The sequence below is a fragment of the Arvicanthis niloticus genome, chromosome Y (assembly GCF_011762505.2).
Source record: "Arvicanthis niloticus isolate mArvNil1 chromosome Y, mArvNil1.pat.X, whole genome shotgun sequence".
Classification (NCBI taxonomy): domain Eukaryota; kingdom Metazoa; phylum Chordata; class Mammalia; order Rodentia; family Muridae; genus Arvicanthis; species Arvicanthis niloticus.
Window position 1 is genome coordinate 5,354,289 of NC_133431.1, and position 18,402 is coordinate 5,372,690.

At 40.0% G+C, this 18,402-nt stretch overlaps 1 protein-coding gene and 1 long non-coding RNA gene across 2 annotated transcripts in view; one reads left to right on the top strand and one right to left on the bottom strand.

The window, feature by feature from the left end:
- LOC143437378 (uncharacterized) overlaps positions 1-18,402 on the top strand; it is a 379,856-nt gene that overhangs the window by 197,426 nt on the left and 164,028 nt on the right. The gene's annotated exons all lie outside the window — the stretch shown is intronic.
- Positions 1,926-16,754, bottom strand: LOC143437370 (uncharacterized). The gene is made up of 4 exons (XM_076922186.1): positions 13,349-16,754; positions 6,501-6,627; positions 6,240-6,300; positions 1,926-5,101 (listed from the first exon to the last, which is right to left on the bottom strand). The coding sequence occupies exons 1-4, from the start codon at positions 13,349-13,351 to the stop codon at positions 4,360-4,362; spliced, it is 933 nt and encodes a 310-aa protein (XP_076778301.1). The 5' UTR covers positions 13,352-16,754; the 3' UTR covers positions 1,926-4,359.

Here is an 18,402-nt window from a genome sequence, read left to right on the forward strand (position 1 = left end):
GTCCATAGGTCCGCCAGCCAGTACTTGTAAGCAACTCCAGTCATGCCCCTGCCTCAGATTCGTGGGCAACCTGGGGCCTCTGCTTCCACCCGCATGCCAAGGTACCTGGAGGCTCCAGTCATCGCCCCAATCTGTAGCGGCCTGGCGGTGGGCAATCGGATTGCGTCGCTCGGTCTGTGACATCACAAGGAACCCTCCGATGTCACCAGGACTGTGGTGCTCCTCCCAGATCGCAGTGATTGTGGCGGCAGCAGCGGCAGCAGCGGCAGCAGCGGCAGCAGAGGTCTCCAGGCACAGTCTCTTGGCTCTCAGTGAAGTCAATCTGCTCTGGCGGGGATCTCCAAGCACCATGCATATGAGCTAGACCCAAGCCTTCATGGGAAATGTAGTCTCTGGCCAGCTGCTATCTTACTTTTCCTCGCAGCATCATGGGATATGTAGTTTGACGGACAGCCGCCATCTTGGCATGCGTCCTTATGGGAAATGTAGTCTCGGGCTGTCCACCATTTCTGCATAGCCCTGGCTATCCTCACTCTGTATACTAAGCTGGCCTCGAACTCAGAAATCTGGGTGCCTCTGCCTCCCAAGTGCTGGGATTAAAGGCGTGCGCCATCAATTATTGATCATCATGACTATTGATTAATATTGGTTATTGATTATTGATCAGCATTTGACTGCTGGTTATTGATTATTGATTATCATGATTATTGATCACTTTTGGTTATTGACTAGTATTGATTATTGGTCATTGATTAGTATTGGTTATTGATTAGCATGATTATTGATCATTATTCCATCACTGTCATCCCCCTTCCTCTCCTTTCCAAGTGGCAGGATTAAAGGCATGTGCCACCACTGCCTGGCTATGCCTGTCTTCTTAATGTATACTATAAAAGACAAAATGGTTTGGACACATGTGCTGCAGAGTCAGAAAAACCACCTGTGTTTCTATAGGAAAGCAACTGGTCCAAATGTTTTATGCAGACTCAGAATCAGTCATGATAGTGAAGTTACTCAGAGGTCACCTCCTGATTTAACATGTGAGGAGCATCACCAGGGACCTCACAGGGTTCCCTGAAGGACAAGCCTGACTGCATAGGGGTTGATGTCAAAAGTATCCCCTCTGCAGGAAAAAGACATCGGGATGGGTATGGCCCTCATGCCTCACTGAATAACGACAGGAGGACTAGAGCCATTACAAGGTTCCCTTTAATTACTGGAGGTCAGGCCTCTATACCCGCCTTAGCAAGATTAGAATCGTCATAGCCCTTCTATACTTGGAGAAGGGAGGAGATGTCAGGGGCAGACCTGCTTATATACTGAAGGCCTAAAACCAGCCATAAGCCTAAAATCAGATAATCCTGACTTACATGCCTGCTAACACAAAGTCTTGGGTCTCTATGGAAAAAACACTGAAACAGAGGGCTATAAACTATTGTAAACAGGCAGCTTTTGTGGAAATCTACCAGCCTGAGTAGTCATAGACCTGGTAAATAGGCAGCCTTTGACAGATAGTACCAAATTAGATAAGGACAAGTGAATCATAGGCAGAGTCATAGTGACCTGACCTCTGAACCTTCCCCCTGCTGATACCCTGTTCTGAAAGATATCTGTACTCCCCCTGAACACCTATGCTCCTGTGTCATCCCCTTTCCCACATCTTGTATTTTTGTGTTTATAACCCCCATGTTAAAAAGTAAAAATTATGATTTGATAAACACACACACACACACACACACACACACACACACACACACACACACACACAGAGTGTTCCCTGGTTGTGCTGACTTAGCTCCTGACAATCTATTTTCTTGTTCTCAGAAATACTTTGAATTATAGAACGTTATTGTGGTTTTTGATAGTATGCTGGGTAAAATAATCTTTATTGATCTCATTTTAAACATCAAAGTTTGTAGTGAGTTAAAATGTCCTCTAACATAATTATAGGTCATATTTATTTTCATATTGTAAAATGTTAGTTAATCTGTTGAACATTTTAAAAAACTAGATTCCCTTTTGAGAATTTCATATATGAACACTGTATTTACATAATTTTCTCTTCTCTCCTTCCTCCCACTTTTCCCAACCCCCCATATTTTTGAATACATCTTATTGTTTAATTTTTGTTTATATATGTATGCATATATATGTATATATGTTTATACAAATATTGATAAATAAAGCGTTTTGGGAAAAAAAAAGAATACTTAACTCTGGGGTACCAAGTTCTGTCTCAGATAGAATTTTCATTGGTAAGAAGAGACACTGTGACCAAGCCAACTGTTTTAAAGGCAAATAGTTAATTAGGCCTGTCTTACACTTTCAAGTGTTTAGTTCATGACCAACATAGCAGGAAGAATGTCAGCATGCAGGCAGCCATGATGCTCAAGGAGGAGCTGAGAGTTTCACATTAACATGAGAAGGCATCCAGGAAGAGACTGTCATCCAGCTGAGTGGTAGAAGAGTCTGTTTTTTTTTTTTTTTTTTTTTTTTTGGTGTTTCGAGACAGGGTTTCTCTGTGTAGCCCTGGATGTCCTGGAGCTCACTCTGTAAACCAAGGTGGCCTTGAACTCAGAAATCCACCTGCCTCTGCCTCCCAAGTTCTGGGATTAAAGGCGTGCGCCACCACCGCCTGGTGCAGAGTCTGTTATTTACTGGCTGCAACTCCAAAGACCAACACTCTAGGAGTTCACTTCCTTCAAAACAGTAATATCTACTCCCACAAGGCCAAACATACTAAAATTATCACTTCTTAGGGACAAACATGTTCAAATTACCACAGTTTATTCCTACTATAAATTATTTCATGCATTTAAATACGATTACATCATGCAGACGCTTTACCACATTGATTACTTTCAGAAGGTTTCTCTCTAGTATGTGTTGATTTTTGTATTCAGAGAATACTGTGGCATGTAAAGGACTATCCAACTTGAGGGCATTCACAATATTTCTGCCCAATTTCTGGTCTTTAATGTCTTTGGAGACTATAGTGATAGGCACAGGCTTCTCCACATTTGTTACATTCATAAGGTTTCTCTAAAAAGTGTGTTACTTGAAGTATTTGGAGAGTACATTGTCATGCAAAGACTTTACCTGATTCATAGCATTCATGCAGTTTCTCTACAGTATGTATTATTTTATGTATCGGGCGATGCCTGTGACATGCAAGACCTTAGCACCTTGATGACACTGAGTCACTCTCTTGAATGTGCTCTATTATGTAGTCGCAGATAAAAGTGAATTGTCAGTTTTTCTACAGTGATTACATTAATGAGGCTTCTCTCCAGTGTGATTTCTTTGGGTATGTGTAAAGAACTCTGACATGTAAAGGCTTTCCCACATTGTCAATACTCAAGCAGGTTTCTCTCTTGTGTGTGATCTCTCCTGTCACTGCAGATGACTGTGACTTGCAAATGCTTTACAACACTGATTACATTCATGAGGTTTCTCTCCTGTACCTGTTCTTTTATAAAAATGAAGGCTGTAAAGTGTGGGGAGCCTACAGAATGTGGCTATCATCCTTGCAGCCATCTTGAGCCATATACCCTGAGAAGAGACTTGTTTTCAACAGCCTACAACAGCTGAACACACTCTGATAACATCTTGTTTTAGATACCCAGGATTTTCCCTTGGGAGTGTGAGACTTAAAGGTGTGACTTAAGAAGTGAGACTTAAGAGTGGTATAAAAAACAAGAGTCAGACAGAAGAAAGTACTTGGATTTTTGAGACTTGTGATTAGGGACTTGTGATTTGAGACTTGGAAAGAGAGAAGAAGACAAGAGACAGGAGGAGAGGGAGACATAAGAATAAATGGTATGGAATCAAACTCTGTCTGGTTTCCATTCTTCACGTCCATCCTCACTCTTTCTCTCTCTTGGTGAATCTTGACCCACAGACTAGAGCAGCAGTATGAGCCAGAACAATTTAGCCCCCAAGCTTGGGGAAGTACAGCCTCTAACAATTTTGGCCCCCAAGCTTGTGGCAGTGTGGCTTCCAACATTTGGCAGAGCGGTTCCCTACAGTAAAGTTGTGAAAAGTTTTACCACATTGGTTACATTCATGAGGTTTCCTTCAATATGGAATCTTTTATGTTTTCGAGACTAATGGAACATACAAAGGCTTTTACCACAATGATTACATTCAGAGTTCTGTCCAATATGGGTTCTTTTATGTTTTGGGGGGAAATTTTTATGGAAAGGATTTTATCACAATGATTAAATTCATAGATTTTTTTCAATATGCGTCCTTTGATGGTTTTGAAAACAAAAACTTTGTGAAAAGGGCTTTTACCATATTAATTACATTCATACAGTTTCTCTCCAGTATGTGATCATTTATGTCTCTGGAGAATTTTTACTTATAAATGGGTTTTTCCACATTGATTACATAACAAAGTTTCTCTCTGGTATGGGTTCTTTTATGTCTTTGGAGATGACTTTGTTGTGTAAAGCCTTTACCACATTGATTACATTCATAAGGTTTCTCTCCAGTATGTGTTCTTTTATGATCTTGGAGATGACGGTGATATGAAAAGGCTTTACCACATTGATTACAATCATAAGGTTTCTCTCCAATATGTGTACTTTTATGACTTTGGAGATTACTATGACTTGAAAAGGCTTTACCACATTGATTACATTCATAAGGTTTCTCTCCAGTATGTGTTCTTTTATGTATTTGGAGATTAGTATGACATGAAAAGGTTTTACTATATTGAATACATTCATAAGGTTTCTCTCCAGTATGTATTCTTTTATGTCTTTGGAGACTACTGTGACATGAAAAGGCTTTACCACATTGATTACATTCATAAGGTTTCTCTCCAGTATGTATTCTTTTATGATATTGGAGATGACTGGGCTTTGCAAAGGCTTTACAGCATTGATTACATTCATAAGGTTTCTCTCCAGTATGTGTACTTTTATGATATTGGAGATGACTGGGCTTTGCAAAGGCTTTACAGCATTGATTACATTCATAAGGTCTCTCTCCAGTATGTGTTCTTTTATGATATTGGAGATGACCATGATGTGAAAAGGCTTTATCACATTGATTGCATTCATAAGGTTTCATTCCAGTATGACTTCTTTCATGCCTGCAAAATTAATGGGCACATGTGAAAGCTTTATCACATTCATTACCTGATCAATTGTTTTACCAATATGAATAAATTTTGCAGTTGGTCTAATAATAAAGAACACTCAGATCTTACGGTTTTATCACTTTGATGTTCAGGGTTGTGCTTGCTCACTGTGGGTTACTTTACCTCTTTGAAAATACCTGTGATGGTAAGAGCATCTATTACATAGCTCACATTTATAGCCTCCTTTTACTATATGATATTTCTATATGATGCATTTCACATGTTTGAAGATATCAGGGCATTAAAACACTGATTGCTTTCTTAGTTTTTCCTGTATTGTGAAAAACACCACAGGAGCACTGTGAACCAGGACAAACAAAAGAATTTCCAAAATTCTGGTAGCCATAAAGATTTTCTGCAGTGTGACTTGGGGATGTCCCCAGTAATGTCAGAAAACCAATTAATTGCAAATGTCTATCATATTCAGAAAGTCTACCAAAGGCAGAATACAATTTATCTTCTCATTTTTTGGAGCAGAAAGAAGTATGTTGCTCCTTTCAACAACCCTATGCTCACAAGGTTTTATCCATTATGACAATTGATATACCCATTAAAAGAAGAAGAACAAGTGAAATGTTTCCATATTGAATTCACACCATTTGACATTTTGTTCTTGTAGACATGTGGTATATGGATTAAGGTTTCTCCACAACTTTCTTCACTCTCACTAACTGACCACTCAATAAACCTAGAAATGTCACTACAGGAATATGAGTATCATTAAATTTACTATGGACTATTTGCTTATTAGATGGCTTTGGATATATATTTATCACTATTCAATACACAATATCTAAATATTATGAGACTATTTTGATTGGTAGTTTCACAGGAGAGCTCTAATGAAAATACAAATCAATTAAAGGTATCTCTTAAGGCATTGTTTCCATTTCTTCTTCCTTAGAGGAATGCCTTACAAACATAAATCAGATAACTGACATTGAGGAACATGGCTTTGTGAGAATAATATAATCATAGTTATACTTAAAGGACTGATTTTTTTTTACACACTTGCTTTTCTTTAGAGCTTCCAGAACATATTAAAATTTCCTCACAGGTATATATGTATCAGCTTGCACATGAAAATTACCTTCCACATCTTCTAGAACTTCGATGTTGTTCTTCAATATGATGATCTTCCCAACTGTAACCTAAAACACAGTACCAGAAAATGAATGATACAGTATTGGAAATTAGGTAAAATTCAAGTTACTGTGAATTTTGACAGCATTGAACCTGATGTATTCAGCTCAATCTTCCTTGTTCTCAATTGAAATAACAGAGGATCATCAATAACCAAGAATCACTTGTTCCATTATTTTGAAAAGCAAAACAAAATTCACAGTCTTACCGATAGCACTGAGGTTCTGGTAGGTCTCCAGCATCACATCTTTGTAGAGATTCTTCTGGGAAGGATCCAGCAAATTCCACTCTTCTGCAGTGAAGTTCACATGCACATCATCATAAGTCACTGTATCCTAAAATATCACACACATGTGTACAACAAAATGCATGATCATGAAATCTCTGTAAATAAATGGATACTTTCTAGACAATTTAATAATGTAATTCTGGTGCTTCCTCCACTTATTTCCTGAAACAGAAGTTATAATCTAATCATTCTGTCATTTTAGAAGGAAATTGAATTATAAGTTTCATCTGTGTCACTTCTGATCCCTTTGAATAGGATATAGCCTTGCAACACAAATGGCAACTGAAAGGGATCTGCAGAGGAAACCGATCAACTGTACTCAGCACACATCTGAAAAGCTGTATGAACAATTACTAACTACAAAGGTGATGGGCAAGCTGCATATATTTGCTCATGTCTTTAGTCGCAGAGATACCAGCAGGTGTATGTCATTGAGCTGGATGCTGACGTGGTCTATGTGATGTGATGCAGGACAGCAAAAGTTACATATTAAGACCCTCACTCTCTTGCAAAAATCAACCATGGAAACAAAAATGATAGAGAGAACTCACAGTTCCTTACTGAAGTTCCTACAAAGACTTATACGTTCACTGCAGTTCTGTATTCATCTTGCAAGAACATAAAGTGAACCAGTTTAAACAACAACATTAATTAAAGTTTACTAGAAGGAAATGCATGTTTAAACAGTTAAAAATGAACAGATTAAAATATTAGTAATGTATATGCTTATCAGAAATAAGGAACAAGGGCAGGAAAGATAGCTCAGGAGTAGAAAGCTCCTGCTGGTCTTCCACATAATGGTAGTCAATTTCTAGTATGTACATGGGGATCAACAACTACCCCTTTTTTCACGATCAAGAGGACTGAGACCATCTTCTGACAACAGTAAAGATGAGGCACACATGATATTCATATTCATGCACACAGGCAAAATACTCTTATTTATTCAAAAATTTCAGAACAAACACAAGAGTTAGACAGAACGACATACACCTGGATTCCAGTGACTCTGAAGCATCAGACAGTATTGATATCATGAACATATGCCATCCGGAGAAATTATATATATTGCCAAATTTTAAAATTGAAGATGTGAATGAAGAAGTGCACAGAAGCATGTGCTCATTTTACAAAAACATGCCAGGTGGCTACTGTGGTTTCTGTATCTACTATCAACAAAACAAAGGTCCTCACAGAGATATTTAGTCTTGAAAACAATAAACAAAAGATATAAAGTTAAAAATATAAAACCTCCAGGCTTGCAAAATAGCTTAGCATTGAATAGCAAACGTGTATACTGTATTTTATGTGAATTAGAGACTGAGAACAAATGAGGAATGTATGGGACCATGAGAAGAAAGCTGAAGAATCCGTTTCAACCACAACACTGGAGACACACAGAATAAAATATGTCCTGTTTGAAAGAAATGCAGGGGTAAAGCTGGAGCAGAGACTGAGGGAATTGTTAATGAAAACTTGCCCAACTGGAGACCCTCCTTATGAACAAGCACTAATCCATGATATTATTAGGGATAGTCTGTTATGCTCCCACACGGGAGCCTTGCATAATTGTTCATTAAGGTGCTCCACCCAGCAGCAGACTTGAAACAGATGCAGAGAACCACAGTCAAACATTAAATGGTCCTTCAGGACTATTATGGAAGAGTTGGGGGAATGATTGATGGCCCTGTAGAGGATAGAAATCCACAGAAAGACCAACAGACTCACCTAACCTGGACCCTTGGGGACACTCACAGACTGATCCACAAACAAAATAACACACACACAGTCTAGAGGCTCTTGGAACATATGTAGCAGATGTGTAGCTAAGTCTTCATGATGACCAACCCCAACAACTGTACCAGGAGCTGTCCCTAAAGCTGCTGTCTATCTTTGGAATCTGCTCCCTGAACTGGGGTGCCATGTCTGGCTTCAAAGGAAAGGATGCATTTAACGCAGCAGAGACTTGATGCACCGCTGTGTGGAGATACCCAGGGGCACACACCTTCTCAAAGGAGAAACATAGGATATTAGATAGAGGGACTCTGTGGGTAGGGGACCTAGAGTAGGGACTTCACAAAGTACATAGCCATTTTATTTATAACAGCTTGAAACTGGAAAAATCCCAGATGTCACTCAACCAAAATATGGATATAGAAAATGTGGTTCATTTACAAAAGGAAAAACTATTCAGCTATAAAATACAAGGACGTCATCAATTTTGAAGGCAAATAGATACAACTAGAAACTATTATCCTGAGTGAGGTAACCCAGACCTAAAACACATACATGTATGTACACACTTACAAGTGAATAATAATCATAAAAAAAGGAAACCCACACTACACTCTATAGACCCAAAGAACCTAAACAAGAAGGAAGGCCCAAATGAGCACGGTTGAATTTCACTCAGAAGGGGGAATAAAAGAGTCATAGGAGGCAGATGGAAGAGAGAGAACTGCATGGGAGAGCAGATAAGAAAGGGGAATCGAGGAGAACCAGCAACAGGTGTGGCGAGAGACAAGAGAAGGCAAGAGGGGAAAAATGAATCAAAACCTGCAGCTGTCTGAGGGGAGGGGGTACATTTAGGATGTGCCAGAGACCATAAATAGGTACCAAGAAGTCTAAGGTTGATCTTATCTGAGATGCATAGCAGTTAGATATGGACGCTGAAGAGGCCACATCCTGCAGTCAGGTAGGACCCTTAATGGAGAGTTAAAGACACCAACCAATCCAAAAATCTTTCTACCCAAAATGTGTCCTGTCAACAAAATACAATCTACAACATAGATTCTGTACAGCAGCAAAGTAACGTTGTTGTTCTAAGTTGCTACGCTGCTGCTGTGATTGAATGCTCTGAGCAAAAGCATCTCAGGTAATAAGTGGTTGTTGTACATGGTTCTGTCAGATCAGTGTCCATCATTTTGGGAGCGTAGATTAGAAACTGAAGGCAAAATGCATGGACAAACACTGTCTCCTGGCTTGCTCTCTTGCTTGCTCACTGTCTCATGCTCAGCCTGCTCTCTCATCCAACCCAGGACCACTTGCTTAGGGATATTGCAACTCAGTGGAAGAGCCTTCCTAATCAACCATCAACACTATCTCTCACAGACATAGCAACCAACCATTCTGATGAGGGCATACCCTCGATTGAGAATCCTTCAGATGACTGTAGCTCTGAAATGCTGAGAACTGAAAACAACAATGACACAGACACAATAATAAATGAGGAAGTTGTTACAACACAAAACCAATGATTTAACCATATCAATGACAGGAGCCCCTGCCACCACAAGAGTGAGTTGGAGTTGTGGCAGAGCCAGGACAAAATGAAAAGGGACCTGGCTCAAAGCAGGGAAGGATACATTGGAATGGGGAGCTCAGAGGCTGTGCTGACCTGGGGTGAGATGTTTTTAACCCTGGGTTCCCTGGCCAGTGCTACCAAAGATGTGGCTAAAACAGCTGGAAGGTGGATAGAGAAGCAGATTATCCAGAAGTCCTTGAAATGGCCTCCCCAAAGAATAGGATCTCTGGTCCAAGGAAGATATGCTAACTCTCTTGGAATTAAGAACCACCTTCCATCTAATGACAACTCCAAAACTACAGAGTCACATATAGAATGGGCAGAGGGTATAATGGAAAAGGGGAAATGAGGTCTTTGTTTTTTCCATTCTGTAAAACAGGGTAGGAAGAAAGTGATTGTGCCCTGGATGCTGTTTTGTTGGTAAGAAGGATTTGATCCAAGGTGAGGGGTCAGTAACTAAATCAATTGGGATGGAAACAGTCTCATTTCCTCAGTCACAGAATAAGAAAGTGCCACACACATAACAAACAACCACAAGGGAACACATAGGGCTACCCAGCAGATTCTTCCACTTAGACAGAGGAGAAAATGAAGACAGTATGGCAGCTGTGAGCCCTGTAGCATGGTTCCAAGTCTGCTCTAACCTTCCCAGAAATTAAGACCAGAGGCACACCGTCCCCTATACCAGGCTCTGGAACATCTTTGAAGCACTTTGGGGCTGCAACTCTCCAGTGCATCTACTGTAGCTGGGTTCCACGTTCAATTTAGTCATCTCCCTCCACATATACTTAAGAAGAATCTGAAAACCCAGGCACACAGACACAAATATGACAGGCAAGCCACTGACCAAAAACAACAATGGTGCATCTTAAACACTGGGGTTCCAGTCAATGCACTAAGATGTTTTGTCAAAGAGACTCCAACAACCAACAAAGAGCCTATTGTAATGCAAACACATGGAGGTCTTTATTATGAGCTCTGTAATAAGGATTCTCACCAGTCAGCCTCACATGAGATCAACACTGAGAGACCAAGTCTAGGGGTGCTGGGTATTTATTGTACCTACAGCAAGATTGGGACATTAACATGCAGGTCAGTAACTTAATATTGTAAAAACTGCATGTCTGGCATAATCAGCAGAAACCAATCAAGAAAACCATCTGACAACCATGATGGGTAGGTTAATGTTTCCTCTGTAAGGTGCATTAGTTATCGATATGTAGCTTAACCCTGCAGTTGTACCTTGACTGGCTGTTGACAAGGTGGGCTTGTCATAGGATGTTTGCTCAAGTGGACTTTGTGAGCTCTCAGAAACAGAATCGATTGGGCTTTACAAACTCATCTTTGTGCCTGAGGTCTTTATTATTGAAAGATGCCCTGTTCAACCACAAGCCATGCATGGCAGTAGAAAAGGTAATTTGTACAAAGACCTGCCTCACTATCTGTTACTGCAGATCCTAATATCAGTTGCACTTACTCTGAGACAGAATACCAGTGGAAGTTGCCTCTCCCCCTGTGCATCATCTTATAGGTAAAATAGACAATGCCCACCTGCCCTTCCTTTCCTGCCTCATCCCTGTGTCTCAGCCCCACTTGGGCAGACAGTCCCTGTTCACCCACATGCTTTACCTGCCAGGACACAGGTAAGCTTTCTATAGATCTACCACACTGTCTGTTATCCCAGATGCAATGATCACAGTTTCCCCTAGCACTGTACTAAACACCAGAGGCAGCTTTACCTCTGTCCTGACTATATCTCCTTGTGGATGCTAAGATCATCTCTTCCTGCCCAACTCTTCTCCCTGCTTCTAACTTTAGCAAGCATTCCCTCTTGAGCATACCCACCAAGCAGGCCAGTAAAAGAGGCAACATCAGGCAACTTTCTCTGTAAATCCAGATATCAAACAGTAACCCAGGAACAAAACTCCTACCCAAGCAAGACAAATCCAGAAATCAGTACTGAGATAATAATCACTTCAAACCCAGAGGCCTAGACACCAGCATAGGAATCTAATCAATAACAACCAGAAAAATAAGTCACCAAAAGAGCCAACCTATCCTATCACAGCAGGTCCTCAGAAATTAAAACATGCAACAGATATGGTGCAAAAGAGGTTGTTTGTGGGTAGGGAGATGAGTGAGAACCTGGGGAAGGGATAGAAGGAAAGAAGAGGACCTGCAGACAGACAGACATACAGGGAGCAGAGAGAGAGCCCTGAGAGTAAAAAAAGAGAATATAGATGGGGCAGGTGCAGAGAACAGAGACAGGGAACAAACATAGATAACAGCTGTAGGTGGTCTTCCGTGTATATAACAAGCACATGTGACAACAACAGCAGGTGATGGGGGCAGGGAATGACTTAAGCAGTTGCTAAGCCCCTGAGAGCAGGCCATTGAAATTGCCTGTGAACTGACAACTACAGAGAAAAGGTTCACCCAGGGAACAGGAAAGGAAGAGAGAGTCTCAGATATTAAGGATGAATAAGATAAAATGGATATATCGGTCAAAAAATGTGGATACTAAAAGTTTCCTGGCCCTAAACAACCCGGAATTCTTCAACTTGTGAGAAGGGAAAAACTACAGATAATTGAGAGAGAAGAAGAATTTCAGCCAAAGGTCTAGAAAATATTTTCACTGAAATCATAAAGGAAACATTTCCTAAACCAAAGAAGATGCCTGTTAATGTGCAAGAAGCATCCAAAAAAACCAACAGATTGGAGAAAAAAAGTCCCTTAACCACATAATAATCAAACACTAAACGTAAAAAATAAAGCAATAAAAAAAACTGCAATAAAAAAATTAACAGAACTAAACAAAACAAGAACAAGTAATGTATGAAAGCAGATCTGTTAGATTTATGCCTGTCTTCTTAAAAACAGGTTTTGTTTGTTTGTTTGTTTTCGAGACAGGGTTTCTCTGTGTAGCTCTGGCTGTCCTGGACCTCAATCTGTAGACCAGGCTGGGTTCAAACTCAGAAATCCGTCTGCCTCTGCCTCCCGAGTGCTGGGGTTAAAGGCATGTGCCATCAATTATTGACCATTATTGGTTATCATTTAGTATTATAATTATTGATTACCATTTATTGATTATTGAATGACATTGGTTATTGATCATTATTCCATCACTGTCATCCCCCTGCCTCTGCCTCCCAAGTGCTGGGATTAAAGGCGTGAGGCACCACTGCCTTGCTATGCCTGTCAACTTAATGTATTTTATAAAAGACAAAAGGGTTTGGACACATGTGCTGCAGAGACAAAGAAACCACCCATGTTTCTATAAGAAACCAACTGGTCCAAATGTTTTGGGCAGATTTAGAATCAGCCATGACAGTGAAGTTACTCAGAGGTGAGCTACTGATCTAACACGTGCGCAGCATCACCAGGGACCTGAGGACCCAGCACCCCAGCTCCCACTGCTCAGCCGCCTGCCCCTACCCATTGTGGGCAGTGATCCTGTACTCACCATGACACGATTTCAGAGCTTCCCTGAGGTCTCCACACTGCACCTGACAATAGAATTGAAGCAGGGCACAGATGAACATTCAAGCCTGCACAGCCAGGGAGAACTTGCAGAATGTCACCCGGAAGAACCCGCCTCCTTGTCTGATTGGCAGGTCTGCCTAAGAACCTCGATTGGCCAGTGAGTCTTACCACTCCTCAAGGTTAAAGTGTGCTTCAGGACCAGGAACAGACCTTTTCCAGATCTCAGGAGAGGTTTGCCCTCCATTAGCATTTGTTTCTGTCTTCAAAGAGGAATCTCACCCCACCCAGCCCTGGGGGAGCACCCAGTATTCCAGCTCTGGCTGTTCAGCTGCCTGCTCCTCCCCTCTGAGAGCAATGATCCTGCACCTACCAGGACCTGACTCCAGACCTTACCTGAGCTTTCCTCACAGCACTTGCCTTCTTCTTCCTGTAATTAAGGTGAACAGCTTCCATAGCCCAGTACTCAGTGTGCAATGGAAGTATCAATCTGACCCACAAGAGGAAGGATACCCTGGCTATTTCTTAGCATTCTGTCTAAACTCCACCCCAGTTACCTGGCAACAGCCAGGTATGATCTTCCCCACAGTTACCTGGCAACAGCAGGAAAGGCCTGACCCCTGTAAAGTGGCTGCTTGTCCCTTCCTCTCTTTTGATCTCTTGCCCATTTGTTCTCTTTCTCTTGTATTATTGGGCTCTTCCCTTTACCACTCTCTGTCCACATGCTCATGCCTGGCCTCTACTCCTGTACTCTCTGCCTCTCTTTGCCTTTCCCTGCCTCTACCAACCTCTGAATACCCTCTCCATGTCCTAAATAAACTATATTTTATACTATACTGTCTTGTGATACATTGCTGCTGGGGAAGACCTGTCTCAGCATGAGGCATGGTCCCTCCCGGGGAAGAAATATCTCAGCAGGAGGCATGAGCCTGCTGAGTCATCCCCTTGACCCACACCTCCCCTCACACCAATAGAACTTATTCCATCTGTCTTTAAGGAGAGGTAACTATGGGGAGGAGCATACCTGGCTATCACCAGGTAACTGTGAGGTACAGTTGTAGACAGAATGCTAACACCATTAACACTAAAGAAGTGTTTTAGAAAACAAGTTTCATGCTGGGCTCAGAGAAACTGTGGCTCCCTTTCACAAGATGACAGGTATCAATCAACCCTAAAGTAAAGCCAGAATCATAAGGGAAACACACTTGAGCACTACGATCAGCCAGCACATCTTCATCAGTGGCAAAGTGAAGAAAAACCACAGTTGGATCAGTACAGGTTCTCTAGATAAACATATCTCAAATCATAGAGAGAATGAATCTTTGTTTATAGACAGGTTATGTAATAAAATGTCCAAATAAAGGTTGGACAAGGTAAATTATAAAAATCAAGGGCAGGTTGATTTCATGTTGCAGGATATTACAGCTGATATTCAGTGTATATGGGATTCTGAAGAAATAAGTACTTACTAATACCAGTCTCAAAACACAAATAAACAAACAATTCACCTTTGTTTTGTAAAAAAAAAAAGTAGGATAAGTACAAAAAGCAAAACATGATCATGTTCAATGTCCTTTATATATGGAGGTTGTCAAAAGAATCTGTAGCCCAGATTAAAGTTGGATCTGAACATCTCAAAAGATCACGATTAATAAAGGGTTTCTCACTTCAACAGTTATAATTAAGAAATATGCCCCACAGAAAGCAGGATTTGAGTTAGGGTTAGGGGATTAGACAGTCATGGTTAGGATTAGGATAAGGATTTTCAGAATTAGGTTTAGGAGGTTAGGGAATTAAGAGGTGAGGGTTAGGATAGGGTTAGGCTCAGGATTAAGGTTAAGGTTGCCACCATTATTCTTGATGGTCCCACTGTGTCAATGTTATCCTTATTACACAAAGAAGAAATATCAGGCCTACAAGGTATTCATTTTATATCTTAATGGTTTATTTTATTCTTATTGTGATAGTTTTTATCTTACTTATAGAAAGGCTTCTCAAAAGAATCTAAAAGTTTTTCCAACCATTTGCCTCCAAAACTAGCATACTAACAAAGAAAGCAAAGACTTTGATATTCACAGAACCCCACAGATAATCAAAGGATAAGTTGCCAAGAGCCACACAGCCTGCAGCCAACACAGAACATTTATGCTACCCTATGCTGGGTCTCACTGTCAGCTATTGCTGCAGTTAATTTTCCTCTGAGATAAAATGTGCTTCAGTACTCTGGTTTACTTTCTTCCTATCCTAAAAATATGCTTACTAAAGTTTTTTTTTTTTTTTTTGGTTTCTCAAGACAGAGTTTCTCTGTGTGGTCCTGGCTGTCCTGAAACTCACTCTGTAGACCAGGCTGGCCTCAAACTCAGAAATCCACTTGCCTCTGACTCCCAAGTGCTGGGATTAAAGGAGTATATAACCACTGCCTGGCGATTTGTGACATATTATATGTTCAGTTTTGAAGAAGATACAATGTGGTACTGAATAGAAGATATATATAATTGTATGTCTCTCCTTTCATTTCTGATTTTGGTAATTAGGATATTGTCGATGTGTCCTTTCATTAGTTTGGCTAAAAGTTTATCTATCTTGTTCATTTTTTTCTATCTATCTATCTATCTATCTATCTATCTATCTATCTATCTATCTAGGGTGAAATGTTTCATATGGAAGAGTCAGAGGAAAAACTTAAGGAAGTAAAGGGGATGTCAACCCCATAGGAAGAACAACAGTGTCAGCAAACCTGGACACTTGAGGGCCTCCAGAGTCTAAGCCAAAAATCAAGGAGCATACAGGGGATGGTTCATGGCCCCAGGCATGTGTACAGCAGAGTACTGCCTTGTCTGGCCACAATGGGAGAGGATGCACTTAACACTGTAGAAACTTGATGCCCCAGGGAAAAGGGAAGCTGGTGAAGGTGAGGTCCTGGTGTGTTGGTGGGTGGGTGAGAAACCTCTCAGAGGCAGCAAGGAAGAAGATGGGGAGAAGACCTCAGGGAAGAGGGACCAGAAAGGGGGACAACTTTGGAATGTGAAAAAAATTTTAAATTTAATTTAAAAAGGAAAAAAGAAACATAATTGAAAAAAAATACACATCTACATTGAGTTTGAAAAGGAGCAGATGGTTTCCTGGCAGAGAAAGTGGCATTAATACGCTACTCTTTGAGTTGGCTGCTATGTGCAGTGTTAGCTTCTGTGGTCAGTAACATGACACACACAGCTACAGCCAATGGCCTGTGTCTCAATCATCTGACCTGACTTAACACTGAAAGTGCTTTGGTCATATCTCCAATGTTGGAAATTCAATACTACTTGGATTATGCTAAAGTTCCCAAATAATATACCTATCATTCTAATGTGTCTTCATTCATTATTACCCGGTCACCACCAGCTGTTTTTTTTTTTTTTTTTTTTGTAATGGTGAATCCAGTGTTAGTGATTGGAAGCAATCTTATTAAAACCATCATCTCAACAGAAGTAACTTATTTAAAAAGTGGTTCCCTTGCCTCCCTGTCCAATTTAAGGAGAAAACACAACCATGGCATTAATCTAACATTGGGTTAAATGTAAGCTGAATACTTCATGGACTCTGTCAGGGAGCCTATGGTGAGTCCCACCATAAATTTCATTGTGTGGACACAAACTATTGTATATCAAGTGCATTGACATAAAATGGTCCTTTTCACTTCCAGAAGTCATAGCCGTATTACATTTCACGATGTTTCTACTTGATTCTGTAATAAGGACTAACATTTATTACCCTCTGGTTGATGAGTGTGAGCCCATTTATATTGCCAAAGAGGGTCTTAAATATTCCAATATAGCTGACGTACTAGAAAAAGGTTTTGAAACCATCTATGTGAAGATAACAGAGGCCCTTAAAGTGAAAATGACTAAATCACTTAAAGAAATCTAGGAAAACTCAAACAATTGGAGAAAAATCAATAAATACCTCAAAGACAGCCAGGAAAACATAAACAAAAAAGTGGAGAAAACCAACCAATCTTATAAATAAAGCCAAGAAAAACAAACCAAGAGTAGAAGGAAACAAAACTGTTGAATACGTAAAAGTGGAAATAGAAACAATAATGAAAACACTAACTGAGGGAATGATGGAAACAAAACCTTAGGACTGCAAAGAGGAACTACAGAGAAAAGATTCACAAATGGAATACAGAGATGGAAGACAAATCTCAAGCCTTGAAGATACAATAGAAGGGATGGAAATATCACACAAAGAAAATGTTAAATATCAAACTTCCTGACATAAAATATCTAGAAAATCCAGGACATTATGAAAGGATAAACATAAGGATACTATAACTAGAGAAAGAAGAATATTAGATCAAATTCTCAGAAAATATTGATGACAAACTCTTAGAAGAAATATTTCCTAACATAAGGAGAAAGGTGCCTATTACAGTAAAAGAAACATCAAAACACCAAACAGAATAGACCCTAAAATGAAGTCTCCTGTATATTAATCAGAACATCCAGTACAAAGAAAGAATACTTAAAGCTGCCAAGGTCAAAAGCCAAGAAACATATAAATGAAGATCTATTAAAATTGCAGATGACCTCTCACTGGAGTTTGTAAATGTCAGAAGGTCTTGGACATATATGCTGCAGAAACTACAGATGCCCCAATTATTATATGTAGAAAAAATTTAATTGCTATTAATGGAAAAATCAGATAGTCCATGCTAAAGTGAAATTTAAGCAATATCTATCTACACATACAAACTTACACAAAATTATATACAAAGAATCCAACCCAAGGAAGTTAACAATACACATGAAAACACAGGTAGTAAATAATCTTGTATTATCTTCAAAAGAAAGGAAAGCACACAAATACCCCAACACCAGCACCACCACCAGCAGCAGCAACAACAACAATAAAATACAAGGAATTAACAACTACCATTCATTGACTCTTTAAGTATCAATGACCACAGTTCACCAACAAAAAGACAAAGGCTAACAGAATAGATGCTAATAAATATCTAACTTCAATTGCATAGAAGAAATATAGCTCAACATC

What these genes read in the sequence shown, in the direction of transcription:
- LOC143437370 (XM_076922186.1), bottom strand. An exon ending in CCAGAACCTCAGTGCTATCG is followed by an intron (nt 6,301 to 6,500) that starts GTAAGACTGTGA and finishes ACTGTGTTTTAG; the next exon opens with GTTACAGTTGGGAAGATCAT. An exon ending in AGTTCTAGAAGATGTGGAAG is followed by an intron (nt 5,102 to 6,239) that starts GTAATTTTCATG and finishes TTAATTTTGCAG; the next exon opens with GCATGAAAGAAGTCATACTG.